At 33.8% G+C, this 21382-nt stretch overlaps 3 protein-coding genes across 19 annotated transcripts; 1 reads left to right on the top strand and 2 right to left on the bottom strand.

Annotated features, from left to right (window-relative positions):
• Positions 1-7719: 7719 nt before the first annotated feature.
• Positions 7720-13034, bottom strand: LOC130971653 (EH domain-containing protein 1-like). Its single transcript, XM_057897125.1, has 16 exons — positions 12708-13034; positions 12544-12623; positions 12313-12381; positions 12155-12212; positions 12009-12064; positions 11881-11923; positions 11532-11584; positions 11177-11290; positions 9876-9978; positions 9704-9753; positions 9397-9525; positions 9053-9304; positions 8880-8959; positions 8535-8661; positions 8268-8411; positions 7720-8195 (listed from the first exon to the last, which is right to left on the bottom strand). The coding sequence occupies exons 1-16, from the start codon at positions 12790-12792 to the stop codon at positions 8010-8012; spliced, it is 1629 nt and encodes a 542-aa protein (XP_057753108.1). The 5' UTR covers positions 12793-13034; the 3' UTR covers positions 7720-8009.
• A 548-nt stretch (positions 13035-13582) lies between these two features.
• LOC130983642 (RPM1-interacting protein 4-like) lies at positions 13583-15097 on the bottom strand. Its single transcript, XM_057907552.1, has 4 exons — positions 15046-15097; positions 14491-14910; positions 13852-14061; positions 13583-13719 (listed from the first exon to the last, which is right to left on the bottom strand). Exons 1-4 carry the CDS (start codon positions 15049-15051, stop codon positions 13672-13674), a joined length of 684 nt encoding a protein of 227 aa, XP_057763535.1. The 5' UTR covers positions 15052-15097; the 3' UTR covers positions 13583-13671.
• Positions 15098-16358: 1261 nt separating this feature from the next.
• LOC130946609 (E3 ubiquitin-protein ligase RGLG2-like) lies at positions 16359-20810 on the top strand. Of its 17 annotated transcripts, none has more exons than XR_009072608.1 (11): positions 16359-16698; positions 16801-16907; positions 17158-17380; positions 17482-17548; positions 17716-17777; positions 17967-18036; positions 18533-18814; positions 19324-19408; positions 19492-19631; positions 19723-19836; positions 19939-20807. XR_009072608.1 is itself a non-coding variant. In XM_057875445.1 (10 exons), exons 4-8 carry the CDS (start codon positions 17541-17543, stop codon positions 19605-19607), a joined length of 561 nt encoding a protein of 186 aa, XP_057731428.1. In that variant the 5' UTR covers positions 16359-16698; positions 16801-16907; positions 17158-17380; positions 17482-17540; the 3' UTR covers positions 19608-19631; positions 19723-19836; positions 19939-20803. The 17 variants fall into 17 exon arrangements, 3 of the variants coding, with proteins under 3 accessions (XP_057731428.1, XP_057731574.1, XP_057731507.1); XR_009072537.1 differs by having other exon boundaries at positions 18530-18814; XR_009072486.1 differs by having other exon boundaries at positions 17962-18036; positions 18530-18814.
• The last annotated feature ends 572 nt before the right edge of the window (positions 20811-21382 follow it).

Raw genomic sequence — 21382 nt, 5'->3', positions numbered from 1 at the left:
GCCTCATATCAGCAAATTGCCCCTCCATATATAATCTCATGCTTCGCAATTCATCCATCAAATCTCGCATTGTTGGCGAAGGAGGGGGTGGTGGTGGGGGTTCCTGTGATTCTGCTTGCACCTCAGGGTCTTGTGGTTGTCCTTAGATCTAAGGTTCTTGGGCATCCGGATCTCTTTCCATCTGTCTTAGAGTGCTGTTATCAATCTTGGCTACATTACTCAAGACGACACTTTTCTCTTCACTCAAGTCAATTCCAAGCCAGGTGAAAATCTTGGTCTATTGGCAAGCATATCCTAAACCAACACTTGATTTTCCTTTCTTCATTTCAAGTATATGATGAACCATAAAATAAGGCCAGTTTATCTCCTTTCCAGTCACCATAGCCCAAAGTACTAGAATATCTTCGTTAAATAAGATTTCATGATTATGTTTTCTTGGAATCAACATGTACGAAAACAAATACATCAGTATACGTTGTTCATTACCCAAACCACTGCAACTTATATTACCTCTAGCATCCATATATGGATTCTTATACTATAGACTCTGTAAACCCACCATTCTATTATATTCACCCCATTCCTCATCTGCCGCCATACCTCCAGTAAAATTTGCCCCATGATAAACTAAATTCCATTGTTCAGCTAATTGTTCCAAAGTAACTCTATAATGCCGTGACCTTGAATCAAACTCAATCAGCGGCATTGCCTCCTCACCCTCTTCTCTAGGTTCAGGAACAACATAATTTAAAGTACTATAAATAGCCCTAACCAAGTGCGGGTAATAATCATCCTTAGTTTGTACAAAATCAGTCAAGTGTTGTGTTTGCAAAGCATTCCAGACCAAGTTATAATGTCTATCATGAATGAACTTGGCTGTTATGTACTTGGGCGGAACAATTGCCCTTGACTCGAACTTTTTCACATAGTTGTTCAGTGCCCTTGGAGACGGCAGCCACCTTGCCATGTAATGTGATGAAACAACCAGTCTGGCGGAAGCAGAGCTTTCTCCCTCAACCTTAGCTCTTTTGGCGTTCTTAGTTCTGGCCATTTTGGAGATATTGATTTGGTGGGTTTTGAAAGAATTTGGATGAGGATTAATAATATGTATGTAGTTTGGAGTGGATGTTGGTGAGATTGGAGAAGAAGAAGAGAGAAGAAGAAGAAGCTTTCTGGATTCGATGAGAGAGGAGAAAGGTGCAGAAATGGTGTTATGGTGTTTTAAAATGGGGAGAGAGTGAATACGCATGGTTTGGGTTTAATAGATAGCGAATTTCAAATTTCAATCGATTGGATTACATTACCAATCGATTGAATACCGAAAAAAACACATTTACATCACTTCCCAATCGATTGAATTCTCATACCAATCGATTGAATTGGAAGTCACGTATTGAATTGGAAGTCACGTATAAAATTCAATCGATTGGGTAACACAACCAATCAATTGAATTGTGAGACCTCAAGTTGCTAGTACACACTTCAATCGATTGGGTAGCAAAACCAATCGATTGAATTTGGCAAATCCATATTGTTTTTATGAATTCAATCGATTGGGTATCACAACCAATCGATTGAATTGTGAAACCTCAGGTTGTTTTGAAGCATTCAATCAATTGGGTAGTATAAACAATCGATTGAATTATAAAAAACCCACATTTTAGTCATCATTCAATCGATTGGGTAATATGACCAATCGATTGATTTTTGCGAAAACCATGCTGCCTTGCAATTTTTAATCGATTGTTTTGTGATAACAACCTGTAGTCCAATCGATTGAGTTATGGAAAGTTGAAATTCAATCGATTGTTTTGATAATCTAATCGATTGATTTTCAGGGAAACAGGATTTCACGGCCCTGGACAAACGTCACGGATCAAATATAATCTTTTAATCGATTGGAATAGCCAAAAAGTTTATTAGGATCAATGGAAGATCTAATTCGTTATTGTTTTTATTTTTTATTGTTAATAAACATGATAGATTTATGATAAAATAATCATTTATAAAATAAAAATAGTTTTTATGATTAAATAAAATATATGGGGTTAGTTTGTAATTAAAATTAAAAAAGGACTATTTAACAGTTATTAAAAAAACTTAAAAAACATGTTTTGTTCTGGGACCATCGAATCCGATGCCTATTAATTTAGGAACTTTTATTGTTTAATAAAGTAAATTGGGCCTCAACTATTTTTTTAACCAAATTTTTAATTAAGTCATCGTTCGCTTCTTCTCCTCCCCTAGTCATGTTCCCGAGAACTGCTGTTTTTTCTTCGCTTTCTTGTTACTATTTATTTATTTTTTCTTTTTCTTTTACGGTGCTTCTTTCTCCAATATTGTTATCGTTGTCACTGTAATCTTTTTTTGTACTTCTTTCTTCAACGTTTTTATCATTGTCCTTGCTGTCGCAGCCACTATTTTTTTCTTCTTCATGAAGCTCCACTATTTTACTATTAGTGTTGTTTAATTTCTTTTCCTTTTTTTATCCCTCTTAGAATACAGAACTTTTGAAGTGATCACATAAATTTTTGGTATACAACATAAAAATTATAGTATATAGCACAAAATTTTAAAGAATTATATGTTTAAAATATTAACACAAAACAAACAAAATATACACAACATAAAAATTTTGGTACACAATATAAAATTTTTTAAAATACCGCATGCCCAAAATATTAAGAACCAACAAAATATATTTATAGTAAAAAATTATGTATTATATACAAAAATTTCTGTGTTATATACAAAATTTTTATATTATATTAATAAATTTGTGTTATAAGTAAATTTTTTTGTATTATAAATAAATTTTTATACTATATCAATAAATTTCTACTCTTCAATAAAATTTTTTTACTACTGCTGAAGAAAACATGATAACATATTTGTGCATTTTTTTGGCTGTTTTATACCATCTTAATTAGATTTTGTTTAAAAAATAACTGTACATGTATCCTCACCAATATTATTAATAGATAGCTATATTTAGATTGACTTTGAAATTTAAAAATGATTCGGGTAACGTGTACAATGTATATAGTCCAAGTTTCAGTCTTACAGAAAGTGCATGTCACAGTACTTTTACACTCTTTTCTGGTATAATTTCTGGTAAAATATAGTCTGTACCTGATTAAATGAGGTGAATGATGCACTTTATCCTTTCTGTGTTGCTGGCTTATGCACATTATTGATGCCTGTTATTCTTTTTATACCCTGACAAAGTGTGGTTTATTTTATGACCTTGAAACAGTGGTATTGATTTTTTCTAAAATTATTAATTTTAACCAAATTAGGGTCTACTTTGTCAATATGCAATTTTATTATGCCAAAATTTTCAATCCTTCTTTTAAAGTTTTATTTTTTTTTCTGTGTATCATATTCGAGTTTCTTGTGTACCAATCTCAAGCCTTGTAATTTTTTAAGCCCATAATTTGATGATAAAAGTTATTCTAATATGCAACTTAAAGAATCCCCAAGTTTATGACAAAAAAAAATCCCCAAGTTTATGTCAAAAAAAAATTCCCCAAGCTCAAGACCGTGGCCGAGGACACGGTAGAGTCTTCAAAACCAGTAGTCCAGCGACAACTTGAAGCTTCCAGGTCCATGAGTTCGACTTTTTCAGTACTTCCGATCATCTCCACTTTGATTGAGACCAGTGCAGAGGCAGATTGGAGTTGCAATAGAGGGTAAAGTACTGCTGTTTATTTTAATTGAGTTAGGTTTAGGTGAGAAAAGTAATGGAAAGATTAGTCTCATGGTTTGTTTGTTGCTAGATCCTTGTGAGTTTGAGTTGGGTTTATATAGCCCTTAACAGTTACTATGTACAAAAAAATCCAATTTCGACTTGGATCCACCGAAGTAATAGTCAAAAGCACCAAGAAGGGCAGTGGCTCATCAACTTGGGCGGATTGAGAAGGAAGATGAGGCCATTCTCATTAGATGGGGCCCATTCTCATTAGATGGGGAACAACTCAGGTTTAAGTTCACGGTGAAACTTAGCAGCCGAGGCCTGGGTCAAATGATAATTTTGTTTGTCTCGCATAGAGCTGCATCAAGTTCAAATTTTCTTGGAGAAATATAGAATAATGTTAATAGTATATACTCATGTAGTGTGTGTGAGTGTGTAATGTATGGGTGTAATGCCTTAGAATTGAGGGCTGTCCAATTCACTTGATCGGAAAAAAAAAAGTTCACGATGAAACTTGGAGACACCTCTGACAGGAACAACTTTGTGTGGTCATTGAGGCGAGGAGCCAGCAACTGTGGGCGCGGTGGAGATTCAGCCGCCACTGAAATGCAAGGGGGAGGCTCTGAAGCTCGTGATCTAACAGTTTTCTGAGTTAGATCTTCTTTACCCGGTTCCACACTGAAAAAATTTCCAAACTAGGAGAAAGAGAGTGTTTGTTGTGATGGCCGTTAATTGGTATTTTTATCCCGATACTAAGAGGAAAGGAGAAGGATGGAGAGAGCGCTCTTATGAAAAAAATTAATATTATCTAACTTTTTTAAATATTAAATATATCTAAATTTAAATTAAATTTAAAACGGGCATTATTTATTTGCTCAAAAAGTATTTTATTTTATAAGTTTACTTTTATAAAAAGTTATAATGATTCAATTATAAAATAAAGTTTTAGATATAATACGTTAAAATATAAGAATATAACAAATAATTAAATTAGACACTTTATATTTACATTCTGCAATTTGGATGCACCATACTATTTTCTAGATGTAAAATTTTCCACACTTGTCTTTGACACTTTGCGGTAGCAGTGGATCCGTCCGTGATGGTTGTGAATTGGTTTTAACATTTTCAATTTTTTTAATTCTAATTTCGCAATATTTTTGAAGTTTGCAAACCCATTAAAATCAATACTAGAGTGGCGGCCCATCTGTCTACAACTGGACAATTGTGCAAATATTAAATATTATAGAGGCCACTAAATAATATAGGACATTTCAGAGAGTTAATACTCAAAATGATCCCTGAAATTTAACTCCCGATTTAATTTAATCCTCAAATTACTAATTGATTCAAATTATACCTTAAAATTTTAAGACGTGGCTCAAATTAGCTCTTCTGTCTATTTCCGTCACCAAAAAACTGACGTGGCACATGTAATTAACACTTGGCAGCCTCAACGGTAGTCTGATATGGCAAAATTTTTGTATGCATCAATTTAGTCCCCAATAATTTGAAAGAAAAAACCTAGCAACCCCATTTCTTTCAAATTATTGTGTTTCTGGTGAATTGGGGAGCAAGAACAAGCCTCAAATAGCTATAACATGTCCTTTGGATCTGCCTCTTCTCGTACTTTTTTTATTTCATTAGCCTTTGCCATCCTTTGCTTCTGCCTCTGAGCCATCGTCGCCGTCACCGTTGTGAGTCAGCATCTGCCTCTACTCTGGCTCTGCGTATTCTAGTTCTTCTTCGCCATTGCGGTGCTCGGGTTGGCCGTTTGCCTCCACTCCTCTTCTAAATCTTCTGTTGCTTGTGCTAGGAAATTTTGGGTGACCCTGATCTACATAGTGCTGGGTGAACAAGTGTGAAAAATTTTCAACTTGGCCTACAGCAACACCATGTGCGCACAGCATCGGTGAGACTTAAACCTACTTTCTGAAATTAGACTCTTGAGACTTAACCCTCTTTTTTTGGTGTCATGGGATTCTGATTCTTTCTAATTGGATTGGTCACCATAAAAATTCATTGTAACAAAGTTCTCTGGAAAGGGTGGACAACAACTATTTTCTTGGGAACATTTTTTCGAAAAACAAAGAGGGAACTTAGGTTAAAAGTTGGAATCTTTTGGAAATAATCAACATACTAATACTTTCACTTCAAGGATTTGTTCTTACCTGAGACTAGGGGTAAAAACAGGTCAGGTCAGGCTTTGCTCTTAACAGGCCTGACCTGTCATGTAACAATTGGCCTGAACTTGGCCTACAGCCTGCTATAGGCTTTTTTTAAAGTACTGAGTCTGGCCTATTATTCAGTTTGGCCTGGCCTGGCCTGAAGTCTGTTAAAAGGCCTAATATTTTTTTTTACAAAAATAAAAATATTATTTAAAAAAAAATTATTTTTTTAGTAAATATGTTTATATGTAATATGTTATATTTAATATTTATAAAAAATTTTAAACTTTAAAATATTTAAAATATACAAAACTATTTATGATTAAATATAATAAATTTAAAATATTTTATAATTTTGTTAATAATAAAAAAATTATTTATATATGTAATTATGTATTAACAGACCCAAACAGGCCTGACAGCTAATAAGGCTAATTAATGAATTTGGGCCTGGCCTATTAACATAATAAAGCTTTTATAAGAGACTGAACCTGGGCCTATTTTATAACAAGTCAGGTCAGGCCACGCCAAACACAAGCCAGGCTACAGGCTCTTGGCAGGCCGTCTGGCTTTTTTCCACCCCTATCTGAGACCCAATTGGCTTGATTGATTTCAGCTTCCTCAACAATTTTTCTTTCAACTCATTCATTCTTTGTCCCAGAATAAAAAAAGAAAAAGAAAAATTGAACCTAATTTTGTTATCTGAACAAATTAGGGTGAAGATTGGAAAAATAAAGCTTAAAATTTTTTTTTGGATTCTTCTTTTGATGTGGTGATGTATTCGACTCTTAGTTCCAATGGTTTGTTTGGCCAGTGATGGTTGTTTCAATGGTTGAGAGGAGAGAGAGAGTAGTGTGATGATAATAGTAGTGGTAGGTATAAAAGAAGAGTAAAACTGAAAAAAAATTGTTGATCATATGCCCCTGAAATATGTCAGATTAATTTTTCGGTGACGAAAAATGACGGAAGGGTTAAATTGAGGCATGAGTCAAAATTTCAGGATACAATTTAAGTCAATTGAAAGTTTGAGAACTAAATTACATCGAGAGTCAAATTTCAGGGCCATCTTGAGGATTAACCCCATTTCAGAGGATAAAATTAAAAAGCATCAAAAGACCGGACAATAAGACTTAAACAGGTGTCAGAGGTAAAAAGTGCTTCATTCACCTCATTTAGCCAAATGCAGACTATAACTCACCATAATTTCCGAATAATCTCTTCCCCCTTGTAAACTCATTCTTGTTATGTATGATACGGTGTAAGGGTGGCAACGGGTAGGGTAGGGTAGGGTTTGAAGCCAACCCTAACCTTACCCGCGGGTTGAGATTTTTATATAAACTCAACCCTACCCTACCCGCGGGTTGAGAATATCTTAACCCTAATCCTACCTGCTCTCAACCCTACCCGCGGGTTATAAAAAAGATGCAAAATTATTATATAATTTCATGATAATTTAAAATAGAATTGACTTTTATGTAAAAAAAAATATTAAATTATTAATTAATGATCTTTTTTTAGTGGCTAAGGATCTTTTACATTTAGTGAGAGGTCTTTGGTTCAACATCCACTTGAAACATATTTTTATATAAATATATAACATATACATATATAGGGTGCGAGTTGGTCGGGTAGGGTTGAGGCTCAACCCGCACCCTACCCGACCCGCACAAGAATCCAACCCGCACCTTACCCTACCCGCTGCGGATCGGGTTGACAACCTTACCCAATCGGGTGGGATCGGGTTGGGTACCCGCGGGTAGGGTACATGTTGCCACCCCTAATACGGTGCCAGTCTGCTGACAGCAAGCGAGCTTTCTAGAATTTTACTCTCAACAAACTTTGATCATGGACAATTAGTGACTTTTAATGAATTACATTACAAAATAACTTTCCACTATAGATACAACTTGAGACATTCATGACAGGTCCATGGATACAATTCTTTATGCAATTACATTACAAAATAACTTTCCACTATCAACTAATGATCCACATTGAAAATATGACAAATAATCTATAAGTTAATACATAACAGTTTACATGATAATTACCTATCATGATTTGGAATTTTTCTTAAATTCTATTTGCTGACATAGCATACAAATTTCTCTAAAATAAAATTAAAGCCTTAAGATATATTATATAATTCAATCATAAGGATTTCTGAATTTCTTTAATAGCTCTGGTATTTCATATCCAAGCATGTCATCTACTGCTTGAATCATTTTAGGCTTCAGTTTCTCAAATCTGTCAATGCTATAACCACTCAAAACCTCTCTAAAGTGCTCCACATTGGGAAAATCACCAGCTGGTAGATGAAACTCCCTTTGAACCTGTTTTACAAAACCAGAAATGATAAGCAATTAAGACATCTAATAGGCAATGGAGAAGGAAGTGAAGGACACCTTTCTAAATTCTTCTTCGAGATTATCGATGAGCCTTTGTTGGGTCTTAGCTTTTCCCATCATTGCAGGCATCTCCTTCTTAAGATGGCTAATTATATATGCATGCATTTTAGCAGCTCTAGCACGTTTAACAAATTCATTGATCTGCATTATTCCAAGGAAATCAGATTGTATATCTAGAAAGTAAAAGGAATTCCAAGCAAACATGAGTATAAGGTTGCAGTGATATGCTACATGCATACAAGAAGATCAGAATATGGGCCATACCCGACTGTCACAAGCCTTTCTTGGAATATCTACCAAATCTGCAAGGAGATCATTCTGTTCCTTCTCAAATAGTTCTTGTCCTAGCGGTCCAACAAAGCCTTCTTGTATAGGCTTATCATTAAATGAGCTGCAAAGAAAAGTAGCAGAAAATTAGAACTGAAGAATATCAACTTACTTGGGAAGGATTACATTTATGTGGTGTCAAATCAAGTACTAAAACAGTGGGTACATAAAATAGTTCAGCATGATCAATCGCAAGAAGAGAGTTCAAGCACCAAAAAATAGTTAAATGGACCCTTGTAAGTTAAGCAACGGACCTTTAACTGTACTTGAAAGTAAACTTACCCAATATATACACGCACAACTTCTGGAGTATTTAGAACTTTTCCTAATGACCACATCAATGCTCCATAAACTCTCATAAGCTACAATGTTACAATATGATGCATGTAAATCCCCAAAAATTGGATAACAATTATATTTATATAAGACCGTATCAAGTTTTGATATTGCCTTACTTGTTGAGTGTCAACTTGGTCTGCCTTATTCAAAACCACACGTATCTTGTCATCATGACCTCTTAGAGATGCTATTACGCGTTTAAATTCATCACTGATGTCAAGTTTATGAGGATCAAATAGAAGAAGAATCAGATCACATTTTGCAGCAAACCAAGATATAACCCCAGTAAAGTCATAACTTCTTTGAGTCCTTTGCTTTTCTCCTGAGAGGACACCAGGAGTGTCAATAAATGTTATTTCATCCAGCAACTGAAAGAGTAAATTGTATTAATGTCGGGGAGAATTAATTGACAATCAACTTTCAAATAAAACTGGATTTCAAAATATATAGAAAAGCTCACTGGATGTGGCATTTGGGAGCATTGGAACTTTGACAAGAATGAACCACCAAAAGTTGTCAATCCACTAAAAGGCATGTTAGCATCAACAGCCACGGTATTTCCAGGAATAGTCCTCTCATCAGGTCCAGACTACAAACAAAAATATATTACAAACATTTTTGAACTTCCACAAGCACAAGTGTGCAAGAACAAATTACAAGTAAAAAACGATCTTATTGCAACCAATATATATATATATATATATATATATATATATCCTGGACTTGAAGAACTTCCAAAGACAATACATGAACTAAGTTTATGGTACCATGACAGCAACAAATCTGTCAGTTGTAGGCTCTGGTCCAATGTGTGCACCTGAATAAAGATTTCATACAGAATATGCGAGCAACAAAGTAATGTAAGCACATCTATAATCATTAGTATGCATGAAGCAATTGATATATCATGGATGCTAGATCATCGACAACTTAACTAACCTGGATAATCACATCTTAGCAAATGTTTGATAAATGTTGTTTTTCCTGTAGAATATTGTCCAAGAAGCATGACCATTGGTCTCGCATCAAAATCACTATTTGTCTGAAAAAGATCAAATTGAAAACATATATGTTTACACCACAAAAAATAAAAAATAAAAAATAAAAAATAAAAAGAAGAAAGAAAGAAAAGAATAGAAGACATTATCATCATATTTACATAAATGAGATGCGATGTTATAGACCAGACATTTAACAGAATTTAGCATCTTTTAATCATATAGTTGGTGTTCAAGTTGATAAACTTGAGGGTTAAGTAAACTCATAAATTTCTATTAAATTCAAAATGGAAACTGTACTCGCATATTATAAGATCTTGCATATTATAAAATACATTTTAAAGAAAAAGTTTTGGTAACTAAACATAATTAAATAGTATATTTATCTAGTTATATTCAATTTAAAGTTAATCACTCCTTTGAGTGACATAATGCAACTTTAACTAGAAACTGAATTATAACTATTTTATTTCCAATAACATATTCTAGTAGTATTAATTATTAATTATAAAAGTTATTTTAACTTATATTCATGCTAAATTTTAAAAATAAAAATATTGATCAATGATGAGTAATATATATTTCCTAATTCCTTAAGAACAGAAGAATGAAAATACAAATTTCATTAGTCAACTTCCTGGAGAAAAAAATATTAAATGAAATGAAATATATCAAAACAAAAAATTTCATTTTTATTGACCTACTAATATGAATTTCGTACAAGTTATCTATTTTTTATTATTTTCTTGTCTAATGTGGTCACTTTGATAATTTTATGTTAAATCATAAAATGTAGAATAAATAATTATAGGAGTTTTTCTCTCTTTTTTTTAACCTCCCTCAAAAAAAAAGGGATTGTATGAGAACCTTGGAGCTTCAAATCATGTAACATATATAGGAATAAATTTTGCAAAAATTGTTTGAGAATTTAGATTAAGTCTTTTAACATCAATTATTTGTAATTAAACTCCTAAATTCCATAGTATAATGAATTTGTTCAAATTTACAGGTGCTTGTCAGAATGAGTTTCTATGAAGTTGAATTGCTTTAGTATAGTAGAATTGTAATATCGTAGATTAGGAATTAAGTGTTTGAATATTGGGAAGCACTCTTGGAGAGGGTCGTACTGTTTAGGCCTTTAGCACTCTAGATCTCGGATATTTAGACTTTCCGACCTATCTTTTAGGAATTGAGAGTCAAATGGAAAGTTCAAGAACCATGGCTGGTATAAATATCACTTACCAATAATGGAGATACAAAATCATTGAATTGATAAGTGACTTCCAATGGCTTTACCCTCTCGACATATAACCTCTTCAAGCCATCAATTATTGATGTAACTGCATTCAGAGGTAACTAAGAAAAGCAAATTATTGTTACAGATTTATGGAAACAAACTTAAAAGAAAAAAAAAAAAACTTCACAAAAGCACATTTATAATTTGTTTTTACATAGTACTCATAAGCCTACAAATATTGCCTTGTATCCAACAACTAACTCGCTGGGGGTAATCAATGTAAAGACTAAAACTGTATGCTTACTGTGAAATAGTATTTATGCAAGTTTATCAAGAGCTAACAAGATGAATGAATCATACTTTCTTTACTGGTGGTTTTGAAACGAATGAAGTAGATGGCTGAAGTTGAGTCGCTGCATATATTCAGAACAGTAGGAATTCAATTTAATCAATATTTAGTTAAATAGTACACTACCATGAATAATGAAAGAAAGAAATTAGAGTAACTATAATTTCTACCCATAAAAGTTCTGAATGCTAAAAAGGCTATCCATGAATGTACAAAACTAACTTTGTACCTACAAAAGATAGTCTTTGTGTGACAAAACTACCCAAACGTTAATTTCATTCATGAGTTAATTTGTTAGCAGTTTGAATTTTCATGGGTAGAAATGCTAGTTTATACAAATTCTATATATCTAACTCTAACCATTTACATCATGTTGGCCACTTATTGTTAAACTCTGTGTTTTCTGGGGGGAAATAACAAGAAAAAGCATCAGTAAAAATAATATGATGTATATACCAAAGCAAAAAGTGATGAAAAACACTACTTACTGCTACTAAAGCATCAGTTCCTTCCATGACTGGAGGTTTGATATTTTCAGTGTCAACTGTGAACAATTAAAATGAAATGATGAAGATCAATTGAAACAAGTAACTGCATTTAACACTAACACAATAAACACACTAGTCAAACGTACTCTGAGTTTTAAGGATATCCGAGTTGAGATCATATCCTGCCTGGGCCAACGCGACAAGCTGATTATTACAGAACACATAAAATTTCAGATTTCAGATCAGAGAAAGAACACGGTCAATAATAACATAAAACAGTTAACAAAGATGACAAATTACCAACCTGCATTGCCGTAACAAACTCCGCGAAACCTAGAAATCCTTGTCTTTTATTCGCGGCAATATCCCAGACCTTCATGGAGGCAGATAAGGGGATCGGATAACATTAGCAACCACAAGAATATGAAAAGTTCAATTGAAATTCAGAATAGCAAACACAAGTAATTTCACCATAACTTATGAAACACAGTTCCTGTAACTTTAATTTAATAATTGATAGAAGACTAGAATGTACCTGCTTGAGTTGAGGGCGGGATAAGTTGGAGAGAGCAAAGAACTTGGTAGCATCGTTGCCAGTGATACGGCCATCTCCATCTACCGTGAAATTAAAGAAATGAATGAACAGGTATGTGAGTGGAAGAGATTGAAGCGGAAATCAAAGGAAGTTTGAAGCAAAACCTGAATCGGCCAAGTTGAACCATTGCTGGTAAATCTGCATCTGCTCTTTCGAACAGGAATCCATCCATTCCGACACCATCTTCATCGGGTTTCTCTCTCTCTCTCTCTCTCTCCTCTTGTTTGGGTATTGCGGATCGGAGTTGAATTTACGGGGATTTGATCCACTGTGTTAGTGTGGTGAAATAAATTACTATTGCTACTGCTATAATTTTTTAAATAATTTTGAATTTGTTTGACTGGGACCCTCTCCCTCAGCGTCAGCGCCACTGACGTGCGCCGCTTTCAACGGAAAGTTCATAGTTTATCTTTGCTAATGAGTTTACTCAAATGGACTTCCTTCGGAAGTTATGAAGCATAAAGAAACAGAGAGTTACTTGCATAAATATTTCTTTATCTAACGATGACAATTGGAAGTGGTTAGAAGATACCATATATTTTGAATAAATTGTTTAGCAAATACATCATGTAGATATTAGTCACAAATGGTCATACGGTAATTTTGTTAAGGTGGAAATTCAGTTAATTTCATGTAAAATTATAACTGAAAATGGTTAAATAATTTACTAGGATCGATTAAATTATCATCTAATAATTTTTAATATTATCTAATAATTTTTAACTATCAACTTCGTATGAGTGTATCTAAAATTTTATCTTTTGTTAACATATCTTTTAAATAAATATAAAGTCACTCATAATATAAATTCCTTCACTCCTTAATGATCATTGTGTATTTGTGTTAGTGTTGGATTTTTAGATGCTTTCAAATAATTTATATAAAGGTGCGGTACTACATTAGTACATACAAGACATATCAAGTGATATTACGTAATATTCCAAATGATTAAAAACATCTGGATGAATTCTTAGTTCTTATAGGATTCAGCAGCGCGAATGAGGAGTTCTTAGTATACTTGCAGTTCCAAGATTGAGGATCTCCCTATGCGTGAGAGGTGTTCCGTGTTCATTTGGTTTCGTGTGAAATTAAACAGCAACAGCACTGCTTCATTATCTGGACGTACAATAAAGGTACGAACAATGAAATTAATTGCTCATATATATACACACACGTACAAACGACGATGAAATTCATGCAAATCAATCTCGCAAGTTACATAGACAGCACAAACTTCAACATTGTTACCTTAGAAAATCTGGAGGAAGAACTACTGCTACATTGGTTCTGGATGTTATTGTTCATTGATTGAGCATTATTATTGGGAAAGTGTTTGCGGCGTTTTGCAGTTAGCTTTTCTTGTCTGATTTTCCAAAATATAGCAGTATAACCCTGTGCTGATTTAGCATCGGTGGCATCCCAAGCTCCAAATTCTGGTACTAGTGTTCCTTCTTTGTTCTGTCCCACTCAATTAGTTAAAAGCAGTTTCCTTTTAATTGTTTTTGTCTTGTATTTAAACCAATATTAACTAATTCCGCTTGTTTTTTTTTCTATGTTGCAGGAGAGTGTTTTACAAAAAAATATGGTAGGAAATATATTTTACATTGCTGTGGATAATTCTTTTAACAAAATATCACAAATTAGACCATCTAATTTATATTTTTAAAAATAAAAAAAATTAACATTAAAATAGGACATTTTGATTTTTGTTTTAAAAAAAATTAAAAATTAAAATTAAACCTTTCAATTTATAGTTTATCCTTCTTCCTCAAACAAATTGGACGATCCAATTTAATTAATATCTTTACTTTTTTATACTAAAAGTATTAACCCCTAACATTTTGTTCATTACTAATAGAGATTTAGAGATGAGAATGAGAAACTTACCGCATGCTGAAAGGGATGACCTATTGTAGTACTATCTCTGCGTTTAATTTGACGTCTTGGTGGAGAGAAGGGAGCACTATTATTATCATTACCTCCATGGTGCGTTCCTAAATTTAGTTTCGTCATGACAGAGTGATCAAAATTATTTATTTCACTAGCTTCTTGTGTTGTCATTCTTGTGCGATGGTGCAATTGGCGTCTGGAACTATTGCTTCGCCCTTCCCTATGCCGCCTTCTGTTGGATCTGGAGCGATTACGAGAAGAAGCCCTCGATGCATCCACGTCATCATTATTTTTGTTAAAGACGACCTCTGAATCTTTTGCTTTTGTTATGGAATTTTGCCTGCGCGCATTATCAAAATATGCCGAGTATGGAACATTATCTGCATCCCAATTGCCAAACCTTGGGACATGCGCATGCTGGAATATATATATATATATATATATATATATATATATGGAGGATTAAAATCATATATTGATCGAAGCCATAAGGTTAATAAATTCTAAAGTATGAAAAAGAGCGAGTTAGAGTAGAGAATGATGAATACTCACCGTCATGTTTCTGGGATCGGGGTTGAGACAACACAAGTAGTGATTGACGAGAATTAAGAATGTGGGAGCGACCACAAATAGTGTGGACAAAATTGCAAGACAAAAACAAGACTTACAAAACAAATCACGATGTTTACTAAGTTTTTTACTATTTAATTTAGAATACAACGTACTTCTTTTACAATGTTGAATCATCATGATTCATGAGTGAGTATCATATCTTTCATGTAGAATTTCAAAGAGTGCAAATAAATTAAGATTTAAGAACAAACAAGAAAGAGTATAAAGTATAAACTATACTGCCAGATGGCAAAACCCGCTAAACGACAACACCAACTAACGCAGTATACGTGTATCTGAGCAGTGAAGTGAGCTGGTAGTAAAACACAGCTTCTTATTGGAAAGGAACAATACGATGTGTAACAAAAAATTCAATCACTTACTATATTTGTATATATAAACATAAAGGTAATATCTAAAATAATTTTTGAAAATTTTAATTCGTCTTAGATTAATTTTTTACTTTTTAAAATGATTAAATGTATTTTTTATTCTAAAAAATGTAAATTTTCATTAGTCTAAAAGTCACCAAATATTTTAAATGTGTACAACCACACATTAATGTGGACATACAAAGAGTTCAACTAAGATTATTGTATATAATTTAGTTAAAACACCTAACTTGATCGATTCACATTTATAAAATTCTAACCCCCTAATGTTCATCTTCGTCATATATTATTTTTTGTCTCTATTTTTTGTTGCTGTTGTTGTTCATAGTATCTTCTTGTGAAACTCTAAAAAATCATTCTTTTAGATGAGGCATGATAAACAATGGTGATAGAAGTCAAGAAACTTTAAGTAAGAGCAACTCCAGTGGGAGAAATACTACAAGAAAAAAGGTTTGTCGGTACTCTTTTTTCTTGCCATGCTTTTAAAGTGTGCTCAAAAGTGGTCTATAGACACGCTTTTGCGAGGGTGGCCACTAATTTATGATTTGGCCACGTTTTTTTTGCCACGCTTAAAAAACGTGGCCATAAAAGAAAATCGACACGCTTTTACGAGGGTAGCCACTTATTGAAAATTTGGCCACGCTTTCTTACTGCTATACTTGAAAAGCGTACCTATAGAGAGAAATCAGCACGCTTTTACGAGAATGGCCATAAAAAGAAACCAACACGCTTGAAAAGCGTGACTATACCTTATTTATTTTGGCACCTTAAAAAAACGTGCCGATAGAGTTCCTCTCCTAAAATTTAGTTTCCCACCTATTTTTTCCACACTTAACTTTTTTTTCTCAAAGTTATCAAATTTTACCCAACAACACACGCCAACTAAAAACAAGAAAACCCTAAAAGTTCAGCGTTCATCTTCTCGATCGAACCCTAAAAGCTAAGGCGCCGTCAGCTTCATCTTCTCGATCGAACCCAGCCTTAGCGTCGTTCATCCATCTTCGATCGAACCCAGCCTTGTCTTGTGAAAGTGCATATCCCTCCGTTGGCATTCACTCTCGCTCGCAAGGCCTCCATCGGCGCTCGCTCTCTCTCTCGCTCAAACCTTACCTCCGTCGACACTGGCTCAATCGTCGCTGCCTCTCCCTCAATCGTCATTCCTCCCTCAATCGGCGCTCAACCCTCATCGTAACACAAGAAGGTACAGATTTAATCCCTTTTTGTTTCTCTATTTCAACCCTCCGCCAATTTCTCTGTTTCAACCCTCACCATAACGCTGATTAATGTTTTTCGGAACCCAAAGAACAAGGAAATGTTGCCGGAGAACTTCAAAGAACAGCTTGCTTTGTCTGTGAGAAGCATCCAGTGGAGCTATGCAATATTCTGGTCTACTTCATCTACCCAACCCGTGTACTAACTTCTAACTAACTGTTTCCTTGAATTTCAGTTCTGTTTTGTGATTTTTTTTTCATTTTCTGTTTCTTGAATATCTGTTGTTTGTGAAAATACCTCAATGGACTTCATATGACGAGACACATCATGACATGTTTCTTCTTCTGCTTCTTCTTCTCTAATATGAACAACTCAATACAATAGCTTCTTAGACAACACCACAATTCAATAATACTAATATTCAAAATTAATTTCTTTCTATTCATAGTGCCCATTTAGCAGGGTCTTGAGTTGGGGGGAAGGATATTACAATGGAGACATTAAGACAAGAAAGACAGATCAAGGAGTGGAACTCAATTCTGATCAGATAGGGTTGCACGGAGTGAGCAGCTTCGAGAGTTATACAAGTCCCTCAAAGCTGTAGAAGCCAGCCCTCAAACCAAAAGGCCTTCAGCAGCACTGTCTCCGAAGGATCTCACAGATACAGAATGGTATTATTTGGTTTGTATGTCCTTTGTATTCAACATTGGCCAAGGATAAAAATAGTGACACTAATAAATCTTCTCTTTCAATCGTTTGAATTTCATTTCAGGCTATAAGGGTTGCTGCCATGAACTGTATTGATAGGCTAAGCATTGGGGGTCGTATTGCATGTTCTGGTAAGAAAAATGGTACTTAACTGTCAGAACAATTGGACTTAGCCATTACTTCTTAATTAATATTACCTTGATATAAGATTTTCTAAACAGGAAACAAATGTCTTAATTGATGGTTTCTATACTTGTCAAAATGTTTCTATAACAAATGCTTGTTATGCATGCTTTAGTTTGTTGAAGGGGTGCATGGGTATTATTAAAGCTCATTCTTCATCTTATACAGTAAAAAGAGGTAAATAAAACTGCAACTGTGATTAATTGTTTGTAAAAATTTTGATTCCTCTGTTTCCTGAGAATTTGAGCTGTTTCCTGAGAATTCGAGCATGGTTTTGATTCCTCTATTTGTTTAGCAAATGTCCTTGAACTGATCTGAACTTTAATCTGAAATTTTAACACTTATTTTTACATTTTATTAGTTCAGCCTTAAGTTTGGGCTGAACATTCTACAGGGCATTGAAGGTGAAAACAAGAATTCAAAGAAATCGCTGAAGGTAATCTAATAAGGATCAAATGCAAAACATTTTCTCAAATTCCAAGTGGATCAGCTCAATGTTAAATCTTCCATTTTTATTGTCATCAGGAATAGTACTAAAATGTCCCCATGGCTGTTTGAGTAAGATTGTAGTAGATGGTTTGAGTAAGATTGTTAAGAAAAAGAAAAAAAGAAAGTTGAATCTGAAAACTGTTTGTTATTTATCATTATTATTATTTTTGCAACATCAGCTGAGTATTGTCTTTGAAGTTCTCTCTGAAAACTTATTTAAATGCAGCACTAGCTTAGGGTTCTTTTCTGCGCATTTTTTATTTCCAGTGAACTACAAATACTAAATTGGTTTATTTCATAGTTTTGTTTAATCATTGAATTATTGGTTTATTTCACAGGCTGGGCTATGGTCAATCATCATATCCCCTCCTTAATTAATTTGCTTTCATTACAATAAATTAGAAAAAATTAGGTGCATTAATTTCCTTTTTATTATATAGTAGGACAATAATTGGAGGCAGAGTTCATATGGCCGTTCAAGTTCCTCTTCGTCTTCCTGGAATTCATATCCTCAGCCAGCTTATGGTCAAGGGGGTCATGCCTATGAGCCACAACCAACTCCTTATCCGACGGTGCAACCCTATTATGCTCCTCCTCCTCCTACTACTCAAAACTGTGGCCATGAACAATCTTATACTAGCGGTGAAGTCACCCGCCCCGACAATAGAAGGAAGTTAGAGAGGAAGTATTCGAGAATTGCTGATAATTACAATTTCATAGATGAGGTAAGAGATACTTTAAGCATTGTAGATTTATTTTCATTAGCTGATGCTGATCTGGACTAATATCGTGAACTATGTAATTGACTTCTGAATTGCAGGCATTATTCATTTTTTGAGTTAATTCATTAGGATTTTAGGATCATAAGAGTCAGTAGGTTGTAAAGTAGCTTGTCATGCTTTGCCCTTAAAACTATTGGTGAATGGCTATCTGTTCATCTAGCTTCCAGTTGTGGCCGTTGGGTTTCAATAAACTGAATGCACTGAGGAAAAACATATATACTCCTGATGAATTTAGAGATGTAGATTTGATGAGCGCATTTTTTTAATATGATTAAGCATTACTTAGCTTGTGATAGTATTCCCTTGCACTCTTCAAATTCCTTTGTCAATGATGGTGCTCCTTTCTCTTTTTCTTGTGTATATTTTAAGAAAACTGGTGATTCTGTAACATTATTTTAAATTTAAATTTTAATTAACATTCTAATATTTTCCATGCTTATACTTCTATATAGGTGACTGAGGCTCTTGCATGGGCAGGCCTTGAGTCTTCTAATCTTATTCTTGGTATCGATTTTACTAAGAGCAATGAATGGACAGGTAAGATCTTATAATACGTTTAAGCTATAGTTGGAAGCTATGCATTGTGCTTTACCGAAAAGTTTGCTGAATAATCTTTGCAGGAAAGAATTCATTTAATCGAAAAAGCTTGCATCACACTGGAAATGTTCCAAATCCATATGAACAAGCAATATCTATTCTTGGGAAAACATTGCTGCATTTGATGAGGATAACTTGATTCCTTGTTTTGGATTTGGAGATGGTATCTCTCTCAAAGCTAATACTAGTTCCGTTATATAATTGTTCTTTGAAGTTTAAAATTTTTAATAGTTGATGCTATAATATCATGGCAGCATCAATACATGATCAAGATGTCTTCAGCTTCTATCCAGATGACGGGTTTTGCAATGGTTTTGAGGAAGTGTTGAGTCGGTACAGGGAAATTGTTCCTCATATTTGACTTGCAGGTTATATTTCTACTTCATGTTCTGTTAATCTTCTGGGATCTCTGATGAATCATATTAGGTATTGTAGTACTGAACCTGATCACATTTATGGATTTATTTTAGGTCCCACTTCGTTTGCACCAATTGTTGAAATGGCCATAACAATTGTTGAGCAGAGTGGAGGCCAATACCAACGTGGAATTCTTTTTTTCATTTTATTTTATTTTTCTGCTGAGTAGCAAATAGTGGTTATTGAATAATGTCTAGCAATTTCTTTTTGAGGAACTGGACTTATTTGTGGAATAATGTCTAAAGCATATTGGTGTGCATCAAAATTATTCCCTTCCTATTGATATATGCAATTTCTTCTTTCTTATTTTATATATTGTCTCAATAATAAAAATACAAATATAAAGGCATACATACACTGTGATTTAAAATTATATATGAATTTTAATTTGCAAGGTTTTATTAGGAAGATTAGAAAAGAAGAATAGTTTATTGAATAAACTTATAGCCACACTTAAAAAGGGTGGCCATATTGTATAGTTGAGTTAACGGCCACGTTCAAAAAACGTGGCAATAACTGAAAAAAACCCCTATTGGCACGCTTATTAAGCATAGCAATAGCTTTTTCTATCGGCACGTTTCAAAAGCGTAGCCATATCTTCACCTATCGGCACATTTTTGAAGGGTAGCCAAAGCCAAACTAATGAGCACGCTTTTAAAGCGTGGTGATACGTCCATTTTTTGGCACGCTTTTAAAGCGTGGCCATAGGATAATACATATGGCCATGTTTTTAAGCGTGACAATAGAAAAAAAACGTGGCAAAAAATAAAGCGTGCCAATAGATTGACAAAAGCGTGGTGATAGAACAACCGACACCCTGGCAGATGTGACTCTTTTAAAAGCGTGCCGATAGCTCAAAAAGCTTGGTAAAAAGCTATTGATACACTTTTTTTGCACTTTTCGGTACGCTTTAAAAGCGTGGCAAAAGGCTTATTTTCTTGTAGTGAAATTACAATAATAAGAAAATTCGAATCAGGGGTAAGAACATTATATTATACAATTGTGGGTTGCGTATGGTGATTAAGTATTCAGTGACGCTAGAGAATTCAGGAAGACCTTTTATGGGTGTCCCAACTATGAGATAAAATTATCTATTTGATGGACTTGTTAAGTTGATACGGGTTTAAAGGGATGATTTGATGATTGTTAATTCAATGTTTCTTTTTGCATTATTGTAGTTTGGAGTTCATTGTAATTTTTTTCGTTGGACTGATAGATATGAAAAACATGGTGTAGTTCATGTTGCACAAGAAGTTTTTAATGAGCTCAATTGGAGAATAAAAAATTTAGAGAACGGTATTAGTACATTGAAGATACTGATGATGATGCTGTTGTGTGTTATAACGGGTTTGGTTGTGGTGTTTGGTTGTTTTGGATTTTAGTTGAGAAATAGCTATAGTATGAGTTTGTTCATGATCATTATGTAATGATTTATGATTATAAATGAAGTTAAGTTTTTCTCAATTTTGTATCTCATTAATCTGGACAAAAGATCTA

This window comes from Arachis stenosperma, chromosome 1 (assembly GCF_014773155.1).
Source record: "Arachis stenosperma cultivar V10309 chromosome 1, arast.V10309.gnm1.PFL2, whole genome shotgun sequence".
Lineage (NCBI taxonomy): Eukaryota > Viridiplantae > Streptophyta > Magnoliopsida > Fabales > Fabaceae > Arachis > Arachis stenosperma.
The sequence above is the reverse complement of the archived record's forward strand: the minus strand, read 5'-3'. Positions and strand labels throughout refer to the sequence as shown.

Bases quoted from the DNA above. Each gene is read 5' to 3' on its own strand.
- LOC130983642 (XM_057907552.1), bottom strand. The intron at 14,062-14,490 runs GTAAGTTTCTCA...TGAGTGGGACAG, and splicing joins GTCATCCCTTTCAGCATGCG to AACAAAGAAGGAACACTAGT. The intron at 13,720-13,851 runs GTAACAATGTTG...TTGTACGTCCAG, and splicing joins CTTCCTCCAGATTTTCTAAG to ATAATGAAGCAGTGCTGTTG.
- LOC130946609 (XM_057875591.1), top strand. The intron at 18,037-18,532 runs GTAATCTAATAA...ATTATATAGTAG, and splicing joins ATTCAAAGAAATCGCTGAAG to GACAATAATTGGAGGCAGAG. The intron at 19,409-19,491 runs GTAAGATCTTAT...TAATCTTTGCAG, and splicing joins TAAGAGCAATGAATGGACAG to GAAAGAATTCATTTAATCGA.
- LOC130971653 (XM_057897125.1), bottom strand. From the start codon at position 12,792: ATGAAGATGGTGTCGGAATGGATGGATTCCTGTTCGAAAGAGCAGATG. The intron at 11,585-11,880 runs GTTAGAGTTAGA...GAATATATGCAG, and splicing joins TGGCCAACATGATGTAAATG to CGACTCAACTTCAGCCATCT. The intron at 8,662-8,879 runs GTAAGTTTACTT...TTTTCTTTGCAG, and splicing joins GTTGTGCGTGTATATATTGG to CTCATTTAATGATAAGCCTA.